General features: G+C 46.3%; 1 protein-coding gene across 1 annotated transcript; it reads left to right on the top strand.

Moving 5' to 3' along the window:
• Positions 1-5,857: 5,857 nt before the first annotated feature.
• Positions 5,858-9,448, top strand: LOC118722170 (small integral membrane protein 10-like protein 2A). The gene is made up of 3 exons (XM_045583496.1): positions 5,858-6,633; positions 7,431-7,587; positions 8,216-9,448. The coding sequence occupies exon 1, from the start codon at positions 6,058-6,060 to the stop codon at positions 6,292-6,294; it is 237 nt and encodes a 78-aa protein (XP_045439452.1). The 5' UTR covers positions 5,858-6,057; the 3' UTR covers positions 6,295-6,633; positions 7,431-7,587; positions 8,216-9,448.
• Positions 9,449-17,604: the final 8,156 nt, after the last annotated feature.

Raw genomic sequence — 17,604 nt, 5'->3', positions numbered from 1 at the left:
AACCAGTTAGGGCAGTTCTCATTTTTTAAGTGATTTGTAGAATTCACCAGCTCTAAACCTCAGCTACTGTGTGTGTGTGTGTGTGTGTGTGTGTGTGTGTGTGTGTGTGAAATGTTTTACTTATAAATTCAATCTTTTGTCTACTCAAATTTTCTCTTTCTTTATTTTAAAGGTTTAATTTTAATTTTTATAGTAGCTTCATTCAGATACAATTCACATACCATAGTAATCACCTATTTAAAATTGGTAATTCACAATGTCTATTTATTCTTCAGTTAATTATAATTTCATCCAGTTTAATTTTTGGCATGCAATTGTTCATAGCATTCTCTTATACTTCTTTATAAAGATAGAGATGTCCTCTCTTCATTTCTGATTTTAGTAATTTACATCATCTTTTTTTCTTGGTAACTCTACCTAAGGTTTAGGTAGAGTTGGTTTTTTATTTCAAAGAAACAACTTTTGGTTTTATTGATTTTCTCCGTTGTTTTCTGTTCTCTAGTTCATTTATCTCTGTTTTAATTTTTATAATTTCTTTCATTCTCCTTGATTTTTACTTAGGTCACTCTTCTATTTATAGTTTCTTAAGGTGGCAGGTTAGGTTATTGATTTTAGATCTTTCTTTGTATGTACTCTGCAATTTTTGAATTGGTTCTCACCTAATAATACTATTTAGTTGCTCTGACAATAAGATTAAAGACCCTAGTGGACCTCAAATAGATAACCTTTTCTTGGCCCCTTTACACTGGATCAGTTGCCAGGGTAACTAGCCATCCTTTACATCAGGATGGGGAACATCCAGCCCATGGACCATATAAGGCCTGCAAAATCATTTGGTCTGGCTCTGCCAGGGCAACCACAGGTGGGACTCAAAATGCAATAAATGTAGGAGCCTTTTTCACAGCAACATACAATTAAATGGGTTATAAATATCCAAATGGCTCTTGGCGGAAGAAAGGCTTTCTACCCCTGCATTAGGTGCTCAGAAACATCAGCACTCTGAAAGTCTCTTATGAACACACATTGCCTTGAGTTGTTTATTCATTCCTCATTTGTTTGACATCCTTTTTTCTCCAGACACCAAGCCTCATTTCTTCATATTTCTTAGCACAGTGTCTGGAACTCTGGTGTAATCCCTTGCCAATTTTTAACTACTGACTCACAAACTGATGGATGGGCCCTTCACATTATATGGCAACTGCCTATTCTCTTGGCCATATCCCCCTTATTAGAAATTCAATGAAAAAATGAACTTGTCTGTCTAACTACTTGGATTAGTCCAGAATAGTCAAAGAGAAAACAATACAGAACAGTGCTAGATGTGCCAAAGCCAGAGCTTTCATGATGCCCCAGAAATGGAGACTGATGGGAATGTGGAGTCTGAGAAAGGAGCAGGAACTCCCACTCCCTTAAGCCTGCACTAGCCTGCCACCACTAGAGCCAGAGAAAGAATGCACCCCTCTAGCCTCCATATCTTGCAGAAGTGCCTTTAGAATAGACTCTGTCTGGAACCGTGCCTGCAAGGGGTTATGGGCATGAGAATGGGATCAAATGAAAATGAAACCCAGAAGTTATTACCTGTTGCTTGAGTGGTGTGTGTGTGTGTGTGTGTGTGTGTGTGTGTGTGTGTGTGTGTGTCTGTATGTGTACTTGTGGGTATGTAACATTTTAGGGATGGCCAATACCTTTTATAGAGTCTAGTGGTAGTTTATCATGGAATTCTTTCTTAATCACTACTACCATTTGAAAAGTGTGTGTGTGTATAATTGATTTTAGAGAGGAAGGGAGAGGGAGAGGGAGAGCGAGAACCATCAATGATAAGAGGGAATCATTGATCAGCTGTCTCCTGCATGCCCCAAACTGAGGACCGAGTCTGCAACCTGAGCATATGCCCCCACCAGGAATCGAACCGTGACCTCCTGATCATATTTTGATGCTCAACCACTGAGCCATGCCGGCTGAGCACTACTATCATTTTTGAGTGCTTACATCATTATGCTAGCCAGTTACTCTGCCAGATACATTTCCATTTATTCATTCATTTAATTAATATTTGTTGAGTGCTGACTAATATATTATCCTGAGCACTTGGAATAAATCAATGAACAGAAAGACAAAAACTTTGGTCCATGTAGAAATAACATTCTTGTGGCTTGAGGAAAGGGTAGATGCTAAAGCAATAAATAACTAAAACATATGGTATCTTGGAAATTTGGGAAAATATACCAGGAAAGGAAGTTCTGGAGTGCTGGGGAAGGGTGGAAAGTTGTATGTTAGAATAGGGTAGTAGTCAGAATAAGCTTCATTAGAAAATTAATAGTTGAGCAAGGATTTGAAGGAAGTTAGAGTTAGTGAGATAGACACTTGGAATAAGAACTATCCACAGTGAGACTTTGAAATCATCCCCTTTAAGATCAAGATCAAGACCAAGGAAGCACTGGAGACTGAAAGTTTTAACTAGGCTTTGTAATGCAAAAAAAAAAAAAAATCATCAATATAAGGTTAGAAAAAAACAGAGAACTGTCATTCTTTACAGATTATGGGGTTTTCTACTTAGAAAGCACAAAGAATCAGATATTTTTAAAAACATATTTTTGTTGTTGCTAGTATTACAGATATTTCCCATTTCTCCCCCTTCATCCCCTTCCTCCCAGCCTCTACACTTCCTTGGTCTTCACTACCCTATTGCCCGTGTCCATGGGCTATGTATATAAGTATATGAGTTCTTTGATTTATCTCTCTTCGTGCCCCCAACCCTACATAGAAGTATGTCTGTCTGTTCCATGCCTCCATGCTTTGGGTTTTATTTTGTTATTCAATTTCAAATATTTTTTAATGTTTATTTTTTATTAAATCTTTATTGTTTAAAGTATTACATATGTCCTCCTTATTTGCCCCATTGACCCCTTCTAACCAGCCCCTGCCCTCTGCCCCAGGCCTTCACTACACTATTGTCTGTGTCCATGGGTTATGCATGTATGCTTACAAGTTCTTTGGTTAATCTCTTCCTACCCACCCCCATGCCCACCTTTCCTCTGAGAGAATCACATATTAATCATTCAAATTATTAAAAGAGTTTAGCAAGCATGCTAGATGTAAAATCAATCTAAAAATAATGTTTATTTCTACCAAACAGTCCAATAGAAAAGCGGACAGGAAAAAAAAGAAAAAAAAGAAAAGTGGACAGAAGATTTGGAAGAAGCAGTTCTTAGAGGAGGGAGCCAAATTGCCAATAGACATTGAAAAGATACTCGACATGCCAGGCCGCTGTGGTTCAGTGGTTGAGCATTGACCTAAGAACTAGGAGGTCATAGTTCGATTCCCAGCACATGTCTGGGTTGTGGGCTAGATCCCCAGTGAGGGAATGTGCAGGAAGCAGCCAATCAATGATTCTCTCTCATCATTGCTGTTTCTATCTCTCTCCCCCCCTCTCCCTTCTTCTCTGAAAGCAATGAAAATATACATTAAAAAAATAGAAGATACTTGGCTTCATCAGTAACTGGACAAATAAATGCATATTAAATGCACAATGACACGTCAATCCACATCTCTCAGACTGGCAATAATTTTAATGGTTATATCAAGAATAGGACAGGACAGGTGCTGCAACTTTTATCTACTGATGGAAGACAAATGATTGCTGCTGACACTTTGGAATATGGAATTAGTTAATAAGTGTTCAAGATGCACACATTTTGGCTCACATTATGACTCCCAAGTGTACCTCATAGGGAAACGTTGCCCATTGGCAGACAAACACTACAAATAACCCTGGCACATAATAAGCACCCAATAACTCTAGGAAAAGGGGCTGCATAGATACATAAATTATGAATGATTAATAAAATACAGACTATTCAGCCTTCTACTCCAAGTGTGGTACAGCACCACAGCGTTCATTCTTACTTTCCTTCTTGCTTACTTGTAAGTTATTTTTGGGACAGTGAAAACCTGATTTCTTTTTTTTTTTTAATATATTTTATTGATTTTTTACAGAGAGGAAGAGAGAGATAGAGAGCTAGAAACGTCAATGAGAGAGAAACATCGACCAGCTGCCTCTTGCACACCCCCTACCGGGGATGTGCCCACAACCAATGTACATGCCCTTGACCGGAATCGAACCTGGGACCCTTCAGTCCGCAGGCCGACGCTCTACCACTGAGCCAAACCGGCTTCAGCGAAAACCTGATTTCTTATGTTCTGTGCACTCACTTTCATTTTACCAAAATGGTACTTTGTTATATACATTTCATCCTCTTTCTTTCTTCATCTGTAGATTTGCTGTGTGTATATCTAGTCTCTTACTTACAAGTATAACATACAATTTCATTATGTGTATCCACTTACCTTATTGACTTGCATTCTTTGCAGAAAAAAAAATATATTACCTAGCTGGTTTGGCTCAGTGGATAGAGCATTGGCCTGTGTACTGAAAAGTCCCAGGTTCGATTCCGGTCAGGGGCATCCCCAGTGGGGGCTGTGCAGGAGGCAGCTGATCAGTGTTTCTCTCTCAACAATGTTTCTAACTCTCTATCCCTCTCCCTTCCTCTCTGTAAAAAATCAATAAAATCTATTTTTTAAAAATATATATTACCTTTAAAAAGAGCTTAGGTAAAGACTTCATCAACAATGCCCAAGCAGAATCAAACTTACTGCATCAGCAATTGCTGTTCTCTCAATCTGGGTGGCTCTTCCTTTAGCTTTTCCAAAGCTATTTCCTTCCCATGGTCCCTTGGATTTCAGCTAAAATGTGACCTCCTTATAGTTGCTTTCCCTGACCAAATTATATGAAAGAGTTCTCTTCTAGTGTGAAACACTCTATTACACACTCCTGCTATATTGTATGTCCCTGGTTACTAGCTGAAAAATCTTATCTATTGATTTACTTACAGATGAATTGTCTGTCTCCCCCCTACTATACTCACCCCCCCCCCCGTTAAATATTAGGTCCTTGGGAGCAAGGATTTTATTGCCTTTCTCTGCTTCCAGCACATAGAACAAAGCCTGGAGGATAATCAGTGTTTAATAAATACTTGAAGAAGTATTGAATGAGAGAAGTGTAATGTCCCAGGCAATTCAAGGCAACCTATGGAGAGGATCTGGCTTCAAAATGACCAAATCAGAATATTTCACTTTCCCACTTTTCTCTTTCTTAACAGTATTCCTTCTTATTACTGGTAATGTTATACCGTTAGTTGTAAAGAGAAGGGGTATTGCTCAGCAGATCTGAGACTCAGATCTGAGATCCAGTCCTAGCTAGGTCTCTTCCTGGTTTTGTGCCCACAGGTTTCAGGCTACAATTTGTAGGTGAAATAGCCAAGGAACTTGGAATTTCTGTGATATATATTTTTTTAACTCCCTGGTGTAGATGAGTTGCAGTCTGTAGTAAAACGATGTTCCTAAAGTAAGGTGACCAGATCGTCCCGCTTTTGGCGGGACAGTCCTGATTTCTAACAAATTTTCTTGCCTCCCGCAGCGTTTTTAAAAAGTCCCGATTTTTGGATAGAATTCTTTCCAAAAATCAAGACTGTCCCGCCAAAAGCGGGATGTCTGGTCATCCTTCTCCTAAAGCAACAAAAGCTCTGTAAAAGACATTGGGGAGGGTCGTGAACAGGAGGGGCCTTCTGAGGGGCCTACTGTACAGAATCAACACAGCTGTCCATGCACTCCAACCCCTCATCCCTCTACACCTCTCCAGGGGAGCAGTGCCTTTCACTTAGCTCAGGCCCTCTAACTGCTCTTCAGAGCTTGGGTTGGCAAGCCCAGAGGCATCTCCTATGGGGCTTGCCTAGGGGCTGGCTCCATGGGCGGGGCTATATCTGAAGCCGCAGCTTATTGGCTCCCAGTGAGGGGCGTGCCCAGGATAGGGGCGGAGCTACTCTGGCAAGATGGCTGAGCAGCTCTAGAGCAGGGGAGGAGGAGGAGTAGCTGCTGCTGCGGCAACCAGTGCCCTGTTCCGGAGGAGTCGGTGGGCGGGGCTTGAGGGTGCTCTGGCCCCAGGTCCCCCTGCCCTCGGCTGCTGCTCCTGCGGGTCCGCGGGGCCCGAGCCGCCCGGCCATGGCGGTGACGGCGGCTCTGTCGGTGGCGGCGGCGGCCGCGGCCCTGTCCGGCATGGCGGTGCGGCTCTCGCGCCTGGCGGCGACCCGCGGCTCCTACGGCGTCTTCTGCAAGGGGCTCACGCGCACGCTGCTCACCTTCTTCGACCTGGCCTGGCGGCTGCGCCTCAACTTCCCCTACTTCTACATCGTGGCCTCCGTCATGTTCAACGTGCGCCTGCAGGTGCGGATCGAGTGAGCGCGGGGCCGCGGGCCCCCCAGGAGGGCGCCGCTCCCGCCCCCCGCCCCCCGCCGCATGGGGGCCGGCCGCGCCGCCCGGGTCTCCGGGTCGCGGCGCGGGAAGGAGGGCGGGTGGCCCGGGTCCCTGGCCCCCGGGGCTCCCCGACAGGACGCTGGCCACTGAGCCACCCGGCCACCCGACCCCGGACCCGGTCGGCCTGGTGCGCATCGCACAAACACGGACAAAGCGGACCCTTCCCTGGGCTCCGGAAAATCAGCTGTTACCTCACGTTGGCCAAAGGGGGAACCAGACAGAAATGCTCCTGCGGGCCCTGCTTTGACCGGTCTCACCAAAAAGGTAGGCTGCCAGAGAGGCGGTTGGAGGGAGGCGGTTGCCATGGATCTAACCGTCCAGGCCCCTGGGGTTGTGTGTGTGAGTGGGGCGGGGTATGGAAGGACCCCAGGACGCCAGCCCAGAGAGCTGCTGAGCAGAGGCAGAGCCACAGGCTCCTGGAGTCCCTTGCTGTGATTCCAAATTGGGGGTGAGGGTGGCTGTGGCTTAGGCATCTTGCACCTCAGCAGTTCAGCCTTCCACCCATGGAGACCTGGGTGTCCTGTCCCGCCCACAGCCAGCTACCCCGCCCCCCCTTCCCCCAATCCCGCTCTATCCCCAGAGGCCCAGGAGGTGTCACCTGAGAAAAAGGTGATGGAGGGGAATGGGCTGGGGTGGCCCCTGTACCACACTTCACCCCCCTGGAGAGGTAGCCTGGAACCCCAGGTCTGCCCCCTTCTCAGCACTCAGGCCTCGGGCTCTCTGCAGCCCCCTGAATCCTGCCCCTGCTCTCCCTTTTGCTCCCCCTTCCTCTTGGAGGAAGAGGGGAAAGATGCCCTCCTCCCTAGCAGCCCCCCAGTTTGGCTCTTCTGCCACCTCCAGCCGTCCCCTGGCCACAGAATGCCGTCCTTTGGCCCAGACAGCGCCCAGGAGTGCCCTGTGAGCCCAGAGCACCTGGGAAACGTGGGTGTCCTTGAGCAGAGGCAGCTTCAGGCTGGGGTGGGGAGCACAGAGGGAGAAGGGGCTTGTGGAGAAGACAACACGTGGAGAACTGGGGCCTCTCTGGGTAGGGAGGCAACTCTCCATCTCCATTTCTTTTTCAGGAACCAGTGTTTGCAGCCAGTGACTCGCCCCCTCTCTGGCCTCATCGACAGTCAAATCTGTGCCCAAGGACCCCCTGCCCCCAGAGCTTCCTGGCAGCAGCCGAGTGAAGAGCCTGGCTGAGGAGAAGATCAAGGGCCTGCCCGGCAGAGGCCCGAGGTATGGGGGCGGCCCAGAGGTCTGGTTGTGGCATGGGAAGGACAGGACACTGGCACCGGGGCACTGAAATCGAGCTCACCCAGTGTTCTGTTCTCCCCACCTGCTGACATGGGAAACGGTTCTGGGAGGGGCTCACATTTGTCCTGTCACACAGATAGGAAGTGGTGGAGCTAAATCTTCCCGAAGGCCTGCTCCCCCACCCGCACCCCGTCTTCTGGAAGACCTGGCCCAGTGGGCTGGGCAGGGGACCACAAGGCTCCCAGGGAGCTAGGGAGAGAGGTTCCCGGTGGGGAACTAGCTTTCCTTGGAGGGGGATGGGCGGCCACAGGAAACACCAGGAGGACAGTCTGAGCTGAGATGGGCAGAAGACAGATGTGTCCAAGGATCCCTGGGCAGCTAAGGCCCTCACCCACAGAGCCAGGTCTTCCCCCACCCCACCACCACCACCACCACCACCACCACCACCACCCCAGGCTTAACCAGGGGCTCCTCCGCAGTTGGTTACAAGCCTCTCAGTCTGGGAGGGGGAGGAGAGGTAGCTCCTGGGGACACGATGTGACCAGAGGGTAAGGGATGAGCTGGGGGTGGGGAGACAGGGAACCATGCACGACCCATTTCTCTGTCCCAGGCTCGGATCCCCCACGCCCAGGATCACACAGGAGACTGTCCTCCAGATGGGCTTGGATTGGTCCTGGAGGCCCAGCTGTGCTGCTGATGGTGTACCGGCATGGCCAGGAGCAGCCCGGAGGGGAGCCCGGAGAGACCCTGGCCCTCACCACCCACCCCGGCCCCCACCTGCACTGACACTGGCTGCTGCCAGCCCAAGTCCTCAGAGTTCCTGAGACTGAAAACCACAGCAGTGTGCTCAGCCCCAGGGACGGAGTGGCCCGATCTCACCACGTCTGCCCTCTCAGCTGCCCGGCTGGAGCCTGGGGCCTGGGTGAAGTGCTCCTCCTGCCTCACCACAGGACTGGGGACCCCGGCTGCCACGTGCCCCTGCAGTTTCCCACCAACAGAGCCTGATGGCTCCCTTCCTTGTGCCAAGTCACCTGGGAGCCCCTGGTCCTGGTGGCCCCTCCGCCCCCACGCTGTCCACCCAGGACCACTTCTGGGAGCCTGCCAGCCGGCCTGCCAACTCCACCTGCCGATCTTCGGGGACGGCCTCAGGAAAAGGAGAGCAACACGGGCTGTGTAAGGTGGGAGGAGGGCCCGGGGCCTCCTTGGGGATGGTGCACAGATGTGCCCCTTCCTTTCAAGCCCAGGTCTCCCGTTTGGGAGACTCGATCCGCAGCTCCAGCCTCTTCCTGGGCTGGCCAGGGAGGAAGCAGACCTGAGACTGGCATGAGGGAGGCCCCTCACTGACTGTGGGCTGGTGTCCCACAGGGGAAATATGTCTCTGACCTCAGGGTCCCCCGGCCTCATAGACCCACTCCCCTGCCAGGAAGCTCCTCCCCATCCGGGGGGACCCCGGAAGCCCTCCAGCTCTGGCTCTGGCTGTCTGCTCAGAGGGAAAGGCTGGGGAAGGGGCCAGCCGCCAGCCAGTCCTTAGCCTGTTCCTGCGCTGCTTTTCTTACCATTTTGGCCTTGAGTAGTGTGAGCTGTTTCTGCTTTCCCACCTCCCCCAGCCCTCCTGGGCCCTGGCTGCTTGACTGGCTCTCAGTGCACTTTACTTGTTAGCCGTCTGTGTTCCAGGCAGCGGAAATTCTGCCAATCAGAGACACCAACCTGAATAAGATGTCTCAGTTTTCTGTTTGTGGTCACTCTGTTCTTGTCAGAAATGTTCCTGTTTCTGGTGTTGTTCACAACTTGTTGTCTAAGTTATTAAAAGGTTCTCAAGTTCAATAAAGTAAATAAAACTGGAGGGCGCCTGTGTCTGGTGTGGGGCAATGGCCTGGGAGGACAGAGGGGCCAGTGGTGAGATCTCCGCCAGAAGGAGAGCTGCAGGTGGGAGGGCCTCCTCAGGAGACGCTGAGACCCCCACTGGCCCTGGACCAATGCTCCCGCGAGGGGAAGGCGGCAGCATGGGCCTGGCCCCGCGGGTGGCAATTGTCCCACTCACAGCCTTGTGTGAAGACACTAATAGCTAAGTCTCAGCTTCATTTCAGAGCCTGGTGTTACAAGGCGCTTCATTAAATTGAACCCAAGGGTGGGCAGAGGGAAGTGAGGTGAGATTGTCCTTCTGCTAATCGTGGTGTTTCACCAGAAGCCCCTCTGCAGCAGCAGGTGGCAAGGTCCCCATCGCCTCCCTGCCGACCCTTTGGGTGCAGAGTTTTGGCGGAGATAAATCACAGAAAAAGAAGCTTCCCTTCCCTCCACCTTAGATCCCAACTCCCATTGGAGCTCCGCTCCCAGTGCCTCCCCAGAGGAGCCAGGCCAGGGTGCTGCCTTCTGAGGCTGCTGCAGGGGAGAAGGTGGCAGGTGGGCAGAGGGCTGAGTGCAGGAGGCCCGGGGAGGAACACAGCAGCCAGGAGAGAGAAAAGCAAGTCCGCAGGCCGCAGAAGGATTGTGGTGACGAGGAGGAGCACAGCCTGGGGAAGAGCCCTGGGTGCACTCCTCATCTGTTGTCAAGATCTCCCCAGGGGTCAAAGCATCCTGACAGGACAGACCCTTTCAACATCTGCCACCACAGGAAGAAGGACCCAAGTGCCCTGAGCTTCCCACCCTTTGTCCAGATGGTCCAGTGCCGTCCCTGATGGTGTCACACCCATTCCAAGGACCATGTGTCCTGGCACACCAAGATGGGAGAGGATCAGAACAGAGCCCCAAAGCCCTCTGAAGAGGGAGGACCACCGTTCCCCAGACACACCCTGTTCTGGTTAAGACCTGTGCCCTGGCCCAGCTGGCATGGCTATCTATGAACCAGGAGGTCACAGTTCGATTCCCAGTCAGGACACATGCCCAGGTTGCAGGCTCAATCTCCAGTGGGCGGTGTGCAGGACACAGCAGATTAATGATTCTCTTTCATCATTGATGTTACTATTTCTCCCTCTCCCTCTCTGAAATTGATAAAAATATATTAAAAAAAAACAAAAAACCCTGTTCTCTGAGGAGATGAAAGGAACTGGCGTGTAATGAGAACCTACTGAACTCCTGGTTTGCTCCCATCATTTATATCTATATATCTATATCTATATCTATATATCTATATCTATATCTATATCTATCTATATCTTTATATCTATATCTATATCTATATCTATATCTATATCTATATCTATATATCTATCTATATCTATATCTATATCTATATCTATATCTATATCTATATCTATATCTATATCTATATCTATATCTTTATCTATATCTATATCATCATCTATATCTATACTGTATCTATTTTTATCATCTATATCTATATCTATATCTATCTATATATATCTCTATCTCTATCTCTATCTCTATCTCTGTCTCTGTCTCTATCTCTGTCTCTATATCTATATATTAGCCTAAGTGACCATGTGACTGTTCGACCGGTTGCTATGATGTGCAATGACCACCAGGGCGCAGATGCTCAATGCAGGAGCTGCTGAGCTGCAGTGACTTGGCAGCTGCGGTTCTCAGATAACCCACCAGGTACCAGAGAGGAGGGAGCCAGATTCCAAGGTGTGTCACCTGAGAACTGCCCTCTCACAATCACAATCCAGGACCCCTTGGGGGATTTTGGAGAGCTGGTTTTGGCCCAATTCCTGCAGGCCAGGCCGAGGAACCACATTGATGTATGAATTCATTCACCAGGCCTCTTGTTTTATTAGAATTCCACAGTCATCTATTGGATGAGGTCATTGAGAGGATGTGACAACCAATTGACTCTTGAGCTGGACCTGGACAATTAGGCCCTTTACCCTCATCCTTGTCCTTGGATTGGACATTCTGCCCACCATTCCCATAGGCAGAGCTGTTTCAAAGACAGAGCCTTGAGAGAGTAAGGTGTTGAGATCATCTGGACAATAGAGTGACTGAACCAATTAGGGAATTTATACAAACTTTAAGATTCTCACAGTCACACAACAAGCCTTGAATGTTAGTTCCCTAGCTTATTTAACCTTTCCCCCACCAATCTGAGTAGTCTGTCTCTAGTCACTCTACCCTTGTCCTCCATATTCATTGAGGTTGGAGGATGCATAAAATTTTGACTACATATCTTTCTAATAGATATATTTTATTAGTATAAACAGCCCCTCATGGACATGCTTAATGCATGATTCTTTGATTTGTTTTGTTGGAAAATGAAAATGCTATTTACTCAGCCATTTCTCCAAGGATTCCTGATCTTTCTTATTGTAGAACATCGTGTTTAGAAGCCAAGATCTTATTTCTATATCTGTTGAAAACCATGAGGTTACAGCAGCACCTTCTGTGCCAGTCCAACACTACAGGGATCACACCATATTTCTTTCACTTTTTACCTTTCCATGTCAATAGTGCCTTCTGACAGGAAAACTCAACCTCCCAGTATCCTCAATATATTTGCCTTTTTGCACAGTCCTTGTGTATACACTTTGATCCTGCTGGGCAGCCTTTTCATTATACTCTAATTCACTCCTCTGATGGGCCCTGGCTTTCACTAGGCCACCTTCACACCTTTATGGGGAAGGAACCAGACTACCATTCTACCCTCAGTGACATACCAATTAGGAACAAACAGCTAAGATTCATCTATCTCTGCAGGGGTTCAAACTTCATTGGCAGAGAAGCAGCTTGGAGACTGACACCAGGAAGGCCAAGACACTGCTGGGAGAGGAATGCTCACCAAAGAGGAATCACTTCTGAGCACACTGTGAATTTATTCCCATAGGGGAAAGCCCCTCAGGGGTTATAGTACAGAGATCAGAAATGGCTGCAGGGCCATGGACTGGGTGAGACCAACCTTCTGCCCTCCCTTCCCTGGTGTATCTTTTTGACACAGATGTAAAATGAGTTTGACAATACCACAACTTGTCTGATAAGAGTTTTTTGAGGATTAAAATTATGAATACCTTTAAGGCCCAGATGTAATGACCACAGAAAATCTTCTCATATTTTTCCAGATTCCCACAAAAAATATATATATAAAGCTTAAAATTGTCCTCTGAGTCATCAACTCGGTGCCATATTTGAGGCAGATTTTTAAAATCCAAAAGTGAGCAAGATAAATGCGTCCCCTGTGCTTCAAGGAATGACAGATATATGACTCATCCTCTTGGCTTCCAATAGTCCATTGAATTCCATTGTATCAATAAGGCACAAATTATTTATTCATTGGCCTAATATAGCAGCATATTCTATCTAACAAAAGAGTAATATGCAAATTGACCATCACTCCAACACACAAGATGGCAGCCCCATATGGTGAAAGATGGCTGCCCCCTTGTGGACCCAAGATGGCCACCACAAGATGGCCATGGTGCAGGGGAGGGCAGTTGTGGATGATCAGGCTTGCAGGGGAGGGCAGTTAGGAGATACAAGGCCTGCAAGGGAGGGCAGTTGGGGGTAATCAGACCTTCAGGGGAGAGCAGATGGGGGGAACCCAGGCCTGTAGGAAAGGGCAGTTGTGGGGGACCAGGCCTGCAGGGGAGGGCAGTTGTGAGGGACCAGACTGTCAGGGGAGGGCAGTTGGGAGAGACCAGGCCAGAAGGGAAGGGCAGTTGGGAGTGATCAGGCCTACAGGGGAGGGCAGTTAGGGGTAATCAGGCTGGCAGGGGAGCAGTTAGGCATCAATCAGGCTGGCATGGAGTGGTTAGGGGCAATCAGGCAGGCAGGCAGGCAAGTGTTTTGGAGCCAGCAGTCCTGGATTGTGAGAGGGATGTCTGACTGCCCATTTAGGCCCAATCACACCAGGATTGGGCCTAAAAGGGCAGTCGGACATTCCTCGAGGGGTCCCAGATTGGAGAGGGTGCAGACTGGGCTGAGGGACACCTCTTCCCCTCCATGCATGCATTTCATGCACCGGGCATCTAGTTGAAATATAACACATTGCAATTAAATGAATTTTACCCCAGGAAAGCAAGATTATTTTAGCAATTAAAAATCATGCAACATGCCATACATACTAACAAAAAAGGAGAGTGTAGGAGAGAGAATAATGGTCCCTCAAACTGCCTATGTCTTAATCCCCAGAATTTGAGAATACTTTGCTACAAGAAATTAAATGTGGGGATGACACTATATGGTTTCTAATCCGTTGACCATAAAATAGAGAGATTGTCCTGGATTATCTCATCACATAAAACTGCTAACAGTGGAAGAGAGAGACAGAAGAGTGGGTTAGAGAAATGCCATGTGAAAAAGACTCAAACCACCACTGTTGGCTTTGAGGATGGAGGAAAGGGAGCAGGAGCCAAGAAACATCGTGGCCTCTTAGGAGCTGGGAATGGCCCCCAGATAGCAAGACAATTGGACTTGGGTCCTGCAACCACAAATAACTGAATTCTGCCAACAGCCAAATGAATAGGAAAGGGATTATCCCATAGGCTCTCCAGAAAGGAATGTAGCTTTCCAATACCATGATTCTGTCTGGGAAGACCCGTACCAAAATTCTGGCCTACGGAACTGTGAGATGATAAATGTATGTTGTAAATTTGTGCTAATTTTTTAAAATATATTTTATTGATTTTGTACAGAGAGGAAGGGAGAGAGGTAGAGTTAGAAACATTGATGAGAGAGAGTCATCTTTCAGCTGCCTCTTGCACACCCCCTACTGGGGATATGCCCGCAACCAAGGTATGTGCCCTTGACCGGAATCAAACCCGGGACCGTTCAGTCCCTAAGCCGATGCTCTATCCATTGAGCCAAACTGGTCTTGGCTGTGCTAATTTGTTAAGACAGCAAGAGAAAACTATTACAAAGAGAAAGATCCCTATGATCATCCTAATTGTGTAAACACAGGCCTTGCCCTTTTAGGACAGATATATGACTGTCTACCTGGCATCAAATACATGCGTGTTTGTGAAACAAAACCAAATGCACCCTCTAATGAGGGCGGTGCACTGTGCTGGAAATACAGAAAGGAATCTGTTGCAGGAAATGCAGGGGAGGGCAGCACCCCCAAGGACTTCTCTGCCTCCACCTTTGCCACTTTGGATGGACAGGAGAGTCTGGGCCTTGGGTGGATGCAGGCCCAGCTTGGGGGACACTGGGACTCCAGGACTTGGGGGCTCCCCTATGCACACTCTCCACTGGCTGCCTCAGGAACTGTCATCCCATGGAGTCTGCCCTGCTGCAGAAGAAGACCACAGCCATGGTCAGAAGCTTGACCATGGCCTGGGCACTCACTGCAGAAGAAAAAGCACAAGGCTGCCTCCAGACTGGCTGTAGTGACAAAGACCTCTCAGGGTCCCTCCTCTTACTTCACTTTGTTACTCATCCTCAAGAGCTCCCCACCCTTCTTTCCTACTGGGATCTGCTGCCATTCCAGGAGCTGGCTCACCAAGGCTGCAGACTCCCTACCCCTTAGTGCCTCTCCTGCAGGGCCTGTGCCCATCAAGGTCTGGCCAATGGGGGTGCAACAGGAGGGTGGGTTCCTGGGCCACTAATGGGCAGTGACTGGGCTGTCTTGGCTTCTCCCATCATTGAGAAAGACACAAATATGTGTCTTGGCTTCTGGGACCTGTGTGTGCTTCAGGGGATAGAGGTGTTCCTCTGTGGTTCCTCTGTTGCTAGGAGGATGAGAGGTGTGGCTTTTTGAGTAGGGGTACAACCCTAGAAGAGACTGGTCGCTTAACACCACCAACACTAGGATTTCATTTTTTCTGCCTCATAGATAGCATTCTAGAATGCAAAATAAGGAGATCTGGCAAGGCCTGGTGCAAACACCCTAGAAGTATATACCATGGCCAAGTGGAATTTATCCCAGGTTCAAAGCTAGCTTAACATCTGAAAATCAATAAATATGATTTCTCAGTAAGTTAAATATAGTCTTACCATGTGTTCTAGTAATTTCCCGCTTAGATATGGATCTCCAAAATGAAATTAGGTTTTCAAATAAAACTTGTACATGAATGTTCACAGTGTCACTATTCAAAATGGCCAAATGGTTGAAACAACACATTTTTATCTACATTATTAATGCTGGGGGTGGGAGGAGTGACTGGGATGTCCATTGCAATAAATGTATAAAACATATTTGACATAATCTAACACCCACTCATTTTTAAAATGTTCAACAAATTTAGACTAGAAGGAAATGTCCTCAACCTAATATAAACTCCCAGTGTGCATAATAATTAATGGTGAAAGAATGAATATTTTCCCTAATATTGGGAACTATGTAGGATGTCCACTTTTACCTTTCTGTTCAACATTGTATTGGAGGTTCTAGCCAAAGGAATAAGTGCCCCCATCCACTAAAATAAAACCATCCTTATTGAAAAGGAATAAATAAAATTTTCTGTATTCACAGATGATCCTATATAGAGAAATCCCAAGAAATGCACATACACAAAAAAAGCTGCTAGTTCCATAAAGAAATTTAGCAAGGCAAGAAAGCACATGATCAATAGTAAAATGTTGATTTTATTTCTGTATACTGGTGACAAAAATGAAATTAAGAAAATAATTTGATTCACAATAACCTTATAAAGAATAAAACACTTATGTGGCCCAGTTGGTTGGGTGTCATCCATGCAACAAAAGATTGCTGGTTCAATTCTGGGTCAGGGCACATGCAGGGATTGAAGGGTCATCCCTGATAGGATGCATGCAGGAGGCAGCAGATTGATGTTATGCTCTCACATCCATTTTTCTCTCTTCTCCCTTCATCTCTCTCTACAAATCAATAAACTATTCTTTAAAAAAGAATAAAACACTTAGGCACAAGTATTATAAACTATGCACAAAACCTGAATATTAAAAACTACAAAACATTTCTAGGTCACATTTAAAGAAACAAGGACATTTCATAGATTGGGTAACTCAATATTGTCAAGATGGCAATCTTCTCCAAATTTATCTGTATATTGTCACAACATCTATCAATATCTCAGCTGATTTTTCTATAGAAATTGGCAAGCTGATCCTAAAATATATGTGGAAATGTATGTTACCTTAAATAGCCAAAATATTTTGAAAAACAAAATTAAGTTGAAAACTTACCATACCTATTTGAAAAATTACTATAAAGCTACAGTAATTAACACAGTGTTGTATTAGTGCAGAGATAGGTATATAGATCAATGAAACAGATGAAGACACCATAAAATCCTTGAATTTTATTGTGGCAAAATACATATAACAATTGCCATTTAACCATTTTTAAGTATACAATTTAAGGACATGAAGTAGGGTGCAACCATAACCACTATCTAGTTCCAGAATATTTTCATCATCCCAAATATAAATGCCATACCCATTAAATGGTCACTCTCCATTCATTCCCTACCTCAGCCCTTGGAACACATAAACATGCTTTCTGTCTTTATGTTTATACTTATTCTGAATATTTCATAAAAATGGAATCATATGATATTTGGCCTTTTATATCTGGCTTCTTTAACTTAGCATAATGTTTTGGAGGTTCATCCATATTGCTGCATATATCAGTATTTTTGTTCATTTTAAATGACTGAATTATATTCCATTGTATGGATATACCACATCTGTCTATCCATTCATATATTGGTGGATATTTGTGTTCTTTGTACCTTTTGGACATTTTAAATAGTGCTGCTATTCATGTACAAGTTTTGTTTGAACACATGATTTCAAATTTTTGGATTCATATTGAGAAGTGGAATTACTGTGTCACATGGAAATTTTATGTTTAACTTATTGAGGAACCATCAAATTGTTTTACATAAAGGCTGCACTATTTTTCATTCTTGCTAGTAACGTTTGATGGTTCCAGTTTTACAAATCCCCTCTAACAGTTGCTATTTTCACTTTTTAGAATTATAGCTATCCTAGTGAGTGTGAAGTGGTCTCATTGTAGCTTTACTTTGCAATCACCTAATGACTAATGATATTGAATATCTTTTCATTTGCTTGTTGGCCATTTGTATATCTTCTTTGTAGAAATATTAAGTACTTAGGGATAACTTTGAT

Source organism: Pipistrellus kuhlii, unplaced genomic scaffold (genome assembly GCF_014108245.1).
Source record: "Pipistrellus kuhlii isolate mPipKuh1 unplaced genomic scaffold, mPipKuh1.p scaffold_m20_p_19, whole genome shotgun sequence".
Classification (NCBI taxonomy): domain Eukaryota; kingdom Metazoa; phylum Chordata; class Mammalia; order Chiroptera; family Vespertilionidae; genus Pipistrellus; species Pipistrellus kuhlii.
This window is presented reverse-complemented; position numbering and strand designations above follow the sequence as displayed.

Bases quoted from the DNA above. Each gene is read 5' to 3' on its own strand.
- LOC118722170 (XM_045583496.1), top strand. From the start codon at position 6,058: ATGGCGGTGACGGCGGCTCTGTCGGTGGCGGCGGCGGCCGCGGCCCTG.